Below are 9,661 nucleotides of genomic sequence, written 5' to 3' on the forward strand. Positions count from 1 at the left end.
AGGCGCGGTTACTAAGCAGGGGGAGGCAGCAGAGGGAGGCGGGAGCGCGGAGCGGAGCAGCGGGCTGGGCCAGGGGCTGGGCCCGGTGGGCGCGGCGGCCGCGAGCGAGAGAGCGGAGGGGCGGTCGCGCGCGGCGGCCGCGAGCAAAAAAGAGGGGCGGCGCGGTCGCTTCACGCGGCGAAGGACGCGCGCGCCGGCGGCGTCGGCGGCTCGCCGTCGGCCGCGCCGAGGGCCGGGCGGCTCACGCGGAGGAAGCGGTCGAAGTCGAGCGCGTCGAGGTCGTCGGGTTCGGGCGGCGGCGTAGTCGACCGGTGCAGGTCCTCGAGGTCCTGGAAGCTGTTGCGCAGGCGCCGGTAGGCCTCGCTGTCGAAGGTCACGGCGAAGTCGCGGCCCGCGGGCTTCCGCGCGGCCGCCGGCGGAGCGTCGCCCATGGACCGGGGCCGCTTGCAGGGGAAGGCGACGGGCTCCGGCGTCGGGCAGCGCGGCGTCGCGTCGAAGTCGTCGCCGTGGAACGAGAGGCGCTCGAGGCGCGGGTCGCCGGGGGCCAGGCGCGCGCCGCCGCCCGCGACCTTCCGCGCCGCGAGCGGGCTCGGCGAGTCCGGCGTCCGCGCGACCTCCCCGAGCCGCGGGTCCACGGCGCAGGTCTCGCCGTCGCGGATGAAGCTCTCCCCGCGCGGCGCCGCCGCCGGCGGCGCCGGCGGCGACGGCGCGTCGTCGACGACGTCCATGTCCCGCGGGGACAGGTCGTCCACGGCGAGCGAGGACCGGTTGAAGGGCCGGGGGCCGTCCACGGCGAACGACGACCGGTCCGCGAGGGAGAAGGACGGGCGCAGCATGACGTCCGGGGGCATGAACCGGCGGCAGCCCCGGGCCGTATTCGGGGAGTGTGTCTGGTCCCGGGCTTCGCAATAATTATAATGCAGCTGTACACGGGGCCTCTACACGCTTCTCTGCTGCCAGCTTCCTCTTAGGGGCTGCAGCATATCAAGAGCTGCAAACTACAATGTCGCCTGCGCAGCTTCTCAAGGTCGAGTTGACGCCGGTCGTCTGCGACCCGCCCTTGCTGCCAGCCGCGCACCGACCCGCGCGCGCCGCAGCCATGGAGACCATCCGCAACCTCTTCATGACGCCAGCCGTGGCCGCAGAGGCCGCGCCGGCGGCCCGCGCAAGTGCCCGCGCCGGCGACCGAGCCGCACATCGCCGACGACGCGAGGAGCTATCGTCCATAGGACCGCACAACCTCGCGCGCTCCGAACGCCCGCGGCCACATCCGCCCGCTTACGGCCGGGCGCGCGCGCTCTTTGATACCGTGGTGTCGATCGAGTTTCCGGGGCGGCGCCGACTACTGCTCGACGTTGATGAAGAGGAAGGAGCCGATGATGAGGCCGACGGCGAGGACGGCGCCTGCGTTGCGGCGCGTCGGCCGCGCGCGCGCGCGGGGATCCGCGGGACGCCGCCGCCGCGCCGACGCCGAGCGCGACGACGCTGCCGCCGCCGCTCTTCGACTCGACCTGCGCGGGCGCGGGCGCGTCGGTGACGCGCGTCCCGCGGTCCGAGAGCACGCGCCTGCATCTTGGGCTCGACGGCCCAGATGTTCGACTTGCCGTCCTGATCGATAGAACTTCCGAGGCGGCCCTTGCCCGTCATGACCTCGGGCGCGCCAAAGTCCTCGTCGGTGTCGAAGAGGACGAAGCGCGAACGCCTCGGGGCCTGCGGGGGCGGCGGACGAGGCGTCGAGCGGCGATGTGCTGTCGTGTCGAGCGGCGCGCGGCGATGTGCTGCTGGAGCGCCGCTCGCGGTTTGTTTCGGCGCCGGTTTTTCACCTGGTGGACGGCCAGCGAGCGCGCCGGCGCCTGGAAGGCGTCGACGGCGCCGGCGGCGAGGAGCGCGATGAGAGCGAGGACGCGCGCCATGTTGAGTGGGCAGACTCTGAGGCAGACAGGACGGCTGACGAGCGTGCCGCGATCTGCGACCGCGGCACCATTCACCTTGCAGGGCGCGCCGCGCCGTCGCACGCCGCAGCCCGCACCCAATGCTGCTGCGCCACGCCGGCGCCGCGTGCCGGCGGCAGTGCTCGCAGCCGCGCGCCGCGAAATGCTTCGCGACGTCGCCGGAGCCGACCTTCGGCGACCTCGCCCGGCGGCTCGGCGCCGCCGAGGGCGCCGCGGCGCCGCGGCGCGCGCCGGCGCGCCGAAAGCCCCTGGCGCCGGCGGCGGAGCGCCTCGAGGCGCGGCACCGGCGCGGCCTGGGCGTCGTGCTGCTCAAGGCCCAGGCGCGGGTCGAATATGCGCTCTCGGCGGCCTTCGACGAGCGGCGGCGCCGCGGCGACCGCGCGCTCGACGCCGTCCACGTCTCCGAGGTGCGCCTCGCGCCGGACTTCCGCCAGGCAAACGTCTACTGGCACCTCGACGCCGCCGAAACGGCCGCGCGCGCGCCGCGGCCGCCGTCGCGCTTCTTCGGCGACCCGCTCCCGGACGACGGCGGCCCGGCCCCGGAGGACGCCGCGGCGCCGCGGCGCCGCGCCGAGGCGGCGCTCGCGCGCGCGGCGCCGGCGCTCCGCATCGCCGTCGCGCGCCGCGCGCGGCTCCGCTTCGCGACGGACCTCCGCTTCCAGTACGACGCGCGCGCCAGCGCCGAGCGCTTCTCGCCGGACCACCTCGGCGCGAGCCTCGGCCGCGACCTCGACGACGGCGCGGCCTAAAGGCGGGTCTTTTTTTCTCCTCGAACGAGGGGCTGCGTGGGTTGAAGTCGTGGGTGAAGTCGAAATTGCCACAAAATCACTTTGAGAGCCGATGGCGCTGCTCGCGGACGACGGAGTCGCGGCCTACGTGCACGCCCTCGCCCTGCCGCGCTTCGAAGGCGCGACCGTCGACGACCTGGCCGCGACGCCCATCGCCGGCGGCAACCTGAACTACGCCTGGCGCTGCGCGTCGGGCGCCGCGAGCGTCTTCGTCAAACAGGCGCCGGACTACATCAAGTGCCTCGGCGAGGCCTACGGCCTGACGTCGAAGCGCATGGGCGCCGAGGTCGCCGCGCTCCGCGAGCTCGGCCGCATCTCGCCGCGGCACGCGCCGGCGGTGCTCGCGTACGACGCGGACCGCCAGATCGTCGTCATGGAGGACCTCGCGGGCTTCGGCCACCTCCGCGACGAGCTCCAGCGCGGCGCCTGCCGCGGCGGCGTCGCCGCGGACCTCGGCGCCTTCCTCGCCAAAGTCCACGACGCGACGAAGGGCGGCGCCGCGGCGACCTACGCGGACGCGTTCGGCGACGACAACAACGGCGCGATGCGCGGCGTCACGGAGGCCTACGTCTTCGCCAAGCCCTGGGACGCCGGCGACGAGACGAACCGGGACCTGGGCGGGAGCCCGGCCCTCGCCGCGCGCGTCGCCGCGCTCCGCCGCGACCCCGCGGCGCTCGAGGCCGCGGCCGCGGCCGCGGCCGCGTTCGCGGCGCGGCGCGAGTGCCTCTGCCACGGCGACCTCCACGCGGGCTCCGTGATGACCGACGGCGCGGACCGCTGCGTCGCCATCGACGCCGAGTTCGCCTGCTACGGGCCCGCGGCCTTCGACGTCGGGCTGCTGCTGGCCGGCTACGTGTTCGCGTACTGCGCGTCCGACGCGGCCGCGCCGTCGCCCGGCGACGCCGCGGCGCGCCGCCGGGGCTGCAAGGCCTGCGTCGAGGCGCTCTGGGCCGCCTACGCCGCGGGCCGCGGCGACGCGGACCAGGCGTTCGCGGCGGCCGTGGCCTTCTCGTCCGCGGAGCTCTTCCGCCGCGCCGTCGGCGCCGCGTCCGTGCCGGACCTCGCCGACATCGCCGACGCGGGCGACCGCGAGACCGCCGAGCTCCTCGCCGTCGAGATCGCCGCCGCGAACCTCACCATGCCGCCGGCCGACGCGGGCGCGCTCGTCCTCCGCCTCGACTCCGTCTACGACGCCGTCGCGCACGCGGGGCGCGTCGCCAATTGAGGAGGAGGGGGGGGGGTTGTTCCTTTTATAGCACGGTGGCCGCGCGAGGCGCCGCTCCAGGCGGAGTGCAGCGCCGACACCGGCTCAAATCTCGGCTAGTGTCGTGACTTTTGTCGGTGCAAGGTCACTGCAATAACGCATGGTGCACCTCGATAAGTACTGAAGCGGCTCGCCTGTGTCGATTGGCAAGGAGCCTCGTCGTGTGTCGCGCGCCGCGCGCGACAACAGACCCCGCGAAACGTGCCCCTGCTGCGCGGAACGCGCCCTTGACAGCGCCGCCTCGCGCGAAGTGCGCTCGAGCAGCATGGCTTCGAGCGGCATTGATTCGACGGTGTGGTCTGTGGCGGGGCGCGGGGACCACGAAGCTCTCGAACGCTACCTCGCTGAGGGCGGCGATCCGGACGAGGAAGATCCGGACGAGGCGTCCGGTGGTGGCACGCCACTGTTCTTCGCGGCGATGGACGACGACACGGGACCGTCCACCATCCGCCTCCTGCTCGCGTGGGGCGCGAAGGTGGATCGTATGACCAGGTTCGGGTGGACCGGGCTCCACGCCGCGGCGCAAACGAAAAGTCCGCGCTGCGTGGCGGCCCTCATAGCTGGAGGAGCTGACGTGAACCTGCAAAAGGCTGACTTCACTGGAGAGTACCCGCTACACGAAGCGACGAAGAGCAGCTCTGAAGAAGAAGGCAGTAATGCGATCGAATGCGTCCGCCTGCTGCTCGCAGCGGGTGCGGATCCGAATGCGCGATCGAAAAGACTGTCCTCGGTTCGTCAGGACGTGACGCCGCTCTGGTGTGCGCTCGTCGGCGATGCCGACCGGGCTAGCCGCACCATCGTCTGCATGCTGCTCCGCGCGGGCGCCAAGGTGCTTGACGGCCCAAAGTTTGCCGCTAAGGAGCTCCCGGACCCAACGATTTTCCCCAAACAGTCCGGTGTTCGTGGCGTGAATTACAAAGAGGAGATCAAGTGCCCGTCTGCATGGGACAAGGTCCATGCGATCAAGGCCGCGAAGGGGTGGAAGCGCTTCGCCGCGCGCCATCGGATCGTCAGTGGGCTCCTCATCACGCGCTGCGTCGGCGACGCGCTGCCCCGCGAGGTCCGGGCGCTCATCGGCGAGTTCTGGGCGCCGCTCGGCGGATCCTAGCCTCGCTTGTTTGCGTCGTACGATTGCGATCTAAGCGACCGCACTGCTCAAGGGTTTGCCGCGACGCTCGCGTAGACCGCCGAATTCTCGGTTCCTAAGCCGTCCTGTAACTCTCCGTCGTCCTCGGCGCTCCTCGAAATAACGACGGCCGCCGCGTGAAGCGACCCCGGCCCAACGTTGCGAAAAATAGACGACTTAAGACGAGCGATCGACGACGGCGACGCGGCCGAGCGTCGCGAGGTGGGCCCGCGCGGCGAGCAGCGCCGTGGGCCCGTCGGCCGAGGGCCGGAGCGTCGGCACGGCCGCGGGCTTCGACGCCGGCCCCCGCCAGGCCGCGGCGTAGTAGGAGAGGTCGCCCTTGAGGCTGAGGTCGAGGAGCACGTCCGCGTCGAGCGCGGCCATGGCGCCGGCGAAGTCGACGGGCGCCGCGTAGAGCGCCCCTAAATCCACGAGCGCCGGTGGCCACCAGACGTCCGGCGGCGTGCCGGCGACGGCGCCGCCCGCCGCGCAGGAGAAGAGCGGCACGCGGGGCGGCGACGGCGCGGGTATGTGTGTTTTCAACCGCGTCGCGTCCGTGGAGACGTCGTGCAAAGGGGAATGGTACGCGTTGCGCACGCCCCGGAGGAGCGCCGCGGTGCCGCCCCGGTCCTCGACGTCGCGCGCGAGGTCGGCTACGGCGCCGCGCGGCCCCGCGACCATGAAGTTGCCGCGGCCGTAGGTCGCCGCGACGACGAGGCGCGCGTCGCCCGCGCGCGCGACGGCCGCGTCGAGCGCCGCGCGGTCCGAGCCGCCGACGGCCGCCATCGCGCCGACGCCGTCGCCCGCTTCGCCGGCGTCGAAGTTCGCGTAGGACGTCGCCGCGAAGAGCTCGGCGACGTCGCGCGTCGCGAGGCAACCCGCCGCGACGGACGCGGCGAGCTCGCCGACGGAATAGCCCAAAACGGCGTCGGGCGCGAGCGCCCAGTCCTCGGCGACGACGGCGTAGAGCGCGCTCTGGATCAGGAACGCGAGCGCGTTGCGCGTCCGCGCACTTAGCGCCGCCGGCGCCGCGTCGAGGAGCTTTGGAAGGTCGCGGAAGTCGCCGAGCCCCGCGGCCGCGAGCTCGTTTGCGACGCGCGACGCCGTTTCTCGGAACGTCGGCGAGGTCGCGAAGACGTCCGCGGCGCAGCCGGCGTAGAGCGACTCCCCGCCGAAGACGACGGCGACGCGCCGCCCGGCGAGGCCCGCGCGCCAGGAAACGGGGACCTGGGCAGCAAAAGGGTGCGAAATTCCCAACTTCAAAGGCTCCGATCTCGGCCGTTTTCCACTCGTTTCGGCTGATTTTTGGACGAGCGATCATCTCTCGGAACGGTCTCGAAGCGTGGATGCTTTTTTCGGAACGCGCGCGCGCGGAACATTCATGTTGAAGTGAAGTTGAATCACCCTTTTGCTGCCCTGACGGGGACGACGCCGGGGTGCGGCGCGCCGCTGGCGAGCGCGGCGAGCGCCGCGGCCACTTCCCCGGCGCTCCGGCCCGCGGCGGCCGCGGCGACCGCGCCCTGCGGGATGTCAGCGCGGGGCGCCGCGCCGCGCCGCGCGGCCGCGACGAGGGCCGCGGCGGCGGCCCGCACGTCGCCGTCGTCCGCGCCGGCGACGACGACGACGGCGTCCGCCGCGGCCGCCGGGCGCCGCGACGCCGCGTAGACGAGAGCCGCCGCGGCGAGCGCCGGCGCGGCCGCGGGCCGCGCGGCGCACGCGGCCAGGGCGCCCGCCACGATATCCCACCGCACGGGCGTCGCCGGAACCCGCGGCGCGTCGCCGTCGGCGACGACGCTCACCCCGTCGCTTTCGTGGCGCCACTCCGCGTCCGCGCGCGCGGCCCAGCGCGGCGTCTCCGCGCCCTCGCGCGCGCAGGGCCGCGCCGGGTTGCCCTGAAACCAGGCGACGCGGGCGCCCGGCGGCACGACGGCGCCCGGCGCGGGGCCGTACCGCCCCCGGAGGCACATGGACCCCGGCCCGACGACGGCGCCCCGCGCGACCGTCGCGCCGGGCAGCACGGCGCAGACGCTGAGCACGCTCGCGTCGTCCTCGATGGCGCAGCGCCGGAAGGCGAGCAGCCCGCTCCCGGCGAAGTCGTGGGCGTAGACGGAGCCGGCCGTCTCGACGTAGCAGCGGTCGCCCGTCGCGATGACGTCGTGGTCCGGCGGGCCGACGCGTCCGATGCGGCTGCAAGTCCCGACGGTCGCGCCGAGACGCCGCCAGAGCATGGCGTAGACCTCCGTGTAGGCCAGGGGCTGGAGCCAGGCGTCGACGTTCAGATTCACGCGGAACTGCGCGAGCCAGCACGCCGCGCCGAGCGACCGCGCGTCCCAGAGCGTCGCGCCTTCGTCGCCGTGCGGCACGAGCCGCCCCAAAAGCAGCCACTTCTGCGCGACCATGTGGGCCGCGACGAGCGCGCCCACGCCGAGGCGCAGGAGCGGGCCGACGAAGAACGACGCGCCGACGGCCGCCGCGGCCGCGGACCCGCGCGCCGCGGGGACCCAGAGGCCCAGCACCTCGCCCGCGGGCCGCCGCGCGGCGTCGAGGCCCGCGGCGACGGCGGCGAAGGCCAAGACTTCCACGCATAGACTCGCGAGCAGCAGCGACGATAAAACGGCGTGGTAGGCCGCCGCGGGGATCTTCCGCCCGAAGTCCGTGGGCTTCTCCGCCGACGCGCCGCGGTCGCCGCGGCGGAACGCGAGGCGCTTCTGCGACACGGCGGGCAGCCCCAGCAGGGACGTCTCCGTGTCGACGACGCCGCCCGCGGGCACGTAGGCCATGTCGGCGACGGCCGCGCGCGCTCCCACGTCCGCGCCCGGCCCTAAGGTCGCGCCGAAGCCCACGTAGGCGCCCGCGCGCACCGTCACGCTTTCCAGGCAGAGCTCGGACCCCCGCACCTGCGCCGTCACGAGCTGGGGCATGCCCGCGAGGAAGGCGTCGGGCCCCAGGGTCACGAGGTGCGCCGACGACCCGCAGAGGTCGCGGAGGAACGCGACGTTCGCGGACCACGCGACGTCCGCGCCCAAGCACCGCAGCCACGCGTTCTGCAAGATGGAGCTCCGGAAGAGCGAGTCGACCCAGGCCGTGCCCAGGCCGCAGGCGCGGTCGACGTACTCGAGGCGCGCGACCGTGCGGAGCGTGAAGGGGAGCCGGGATGTCGTGGCGTCGACGAGAAGCGCTTTCGCGGCGAGGCCGTGGCCGCACAGCGCGAGGCCGACGGCGCCGTAGGCCAGGAGCGCGGCCTCGGCGAGCGTCGCCGCGGCGCCCCGCCGGCTCAGCATCGCCGCGAGCAGGCCGTCGTCGATGACGGCGTCGAGGAGCGCCGCGGGCACGAAGGAGCGGAAGACGCGCGCGCCGACGGCCGCCGCGAACGCCGCGGCCGCGAGCAGCGCGCCAAAGCTCGCGAGATCGACGGCGGAAGACTCAAAGGCCGCGTGGCGGTAGAAGAGGCGCGGCTCCCGCGGCGCGTCCGCCGCCGGCGGGAAGACGGTCGTGCCGCGCGCGGACGACCGCGGCGCGAGCCGGCCCTGGCAGAACGCGCGGCCGGCCACGAGGCACCCCGCGCCGACGTCCGCGCCGCCGGCGACGACGGCGTCGGCGCAGACGCGCGCGCGCGCGCCGACGCGCGCGGCCCTCGCCCCGAAGCGCGTGCCCGCGTCGTCCGCGCGCGTCGGCCGGAGGTGGCTGTGGCGCTCGAGCACCGCGCCGTCGCCGACGAAACAGAGATCCGGCGCGTCGCTGAGCGCGCCCGCGCGGCCGACGACGACGCCGTCGCCGAGCGTCGCGCCGAGGCGCCGGTACCACGCCGCGAGGAGCGGCGACCCGTCGAAGTAGGCGAGCACGTTCTCGTCCGCCGCGCGCAGCGCCGCGCCCGCGACGTCGCAGCGGAACGTGTACCAGGACCACTGCGACTCGTCGAACGCGGGCCGGTAGGTCCCGACGAGCGCCCACTTGGCGCCAAAGGCCACGGCGAGCGTCGACAGCGCGTAGACGGCCGCGAGCGCCGCGAGGCGAAGCCACGCGGCGAAGAACGCGCCGTCGCGGACCGCGGCCTCGAGGCCGAGGGCCTCGGCCGCGGCCAGCACGGCGCCGTAGGTCAGCCCGTGGCGGAGCGCGCCCGCGTGGGCCTTGGCGAGGCCCCAGAGGAAGATGAAGACGGAGCCGGGCGTCCGCGCGATGTTCAGCGCGCCCTCGGCCGCCGCGCGGTCGACGCCGCCGCCGCCGCGGGCCCGCGGCGCGCGCGCCGCGCGCCGCGGCGCCGCCGTCCGCGCCGCGGGCCGCCGCCGCGCGACGACGGCGACGAGCTCCCCGAAGGTCTCGACCTCCAGGAGAAGCATGGGGCTCGCGTCGACGCCGAGGCCCTCGGACACGCGCCGCGCGACCTCGGCGCCGTCGATGGAGTCGAGCCCCAAGCTCCGGAGGCTCGTCGCCGCCGTCGCGGCGGCCGCGTCGCCGCAGAAGTCCGCGAGGATGTCCCGCAGCCGGGCCGCGACGTCGCCGCCGGGCGCCGCGGGCGCGGCCGCGCCCGTCG

At 74.7% G+C, this 9,661-nt stretch overlaps 1 protein-coding gene across 1 annotated transcript; it reads left to right on the plus strand.

The window, feature by feature from the left end:
- Positions 1-2,032: 2,032 nt before the first annotated feature.
- Positions 2,033-3,965, plus strand: AURANDRAFT_65901 (hypothetical protein; the record flags this gene model as incomplete). The annotated part of the gene is made up of 2 exons (XM_009040878.1): positions 2,033-2,566; positions 2,790-3,965. 2 exons carry the CDS (start codon positions 2,033-2,035, stop codon positions 3,963-3,965), a joined length of 1,710 nt encoding a protein of 569 aa, XP_009039126.1.
- Between the last annotated feature and the right edge of the window lie 5,696 nt (positions 3,966-9,661).

The sequence above is a fragment of the Aureococcus anophagefferens genome (genome assembly GCF_000186865.1).
Source record: "Aureococcus anophagefferens unplaced genomic scaffold AURANscaffold_17, whole genome shotgun sequence".
Taxonomy (NCBI): domain Eukaryota; class Pelagophyceae; order Pelagomonadales; family Pelagomonadaceae; genus Aureococcus; species Aureococcus anophagefferens.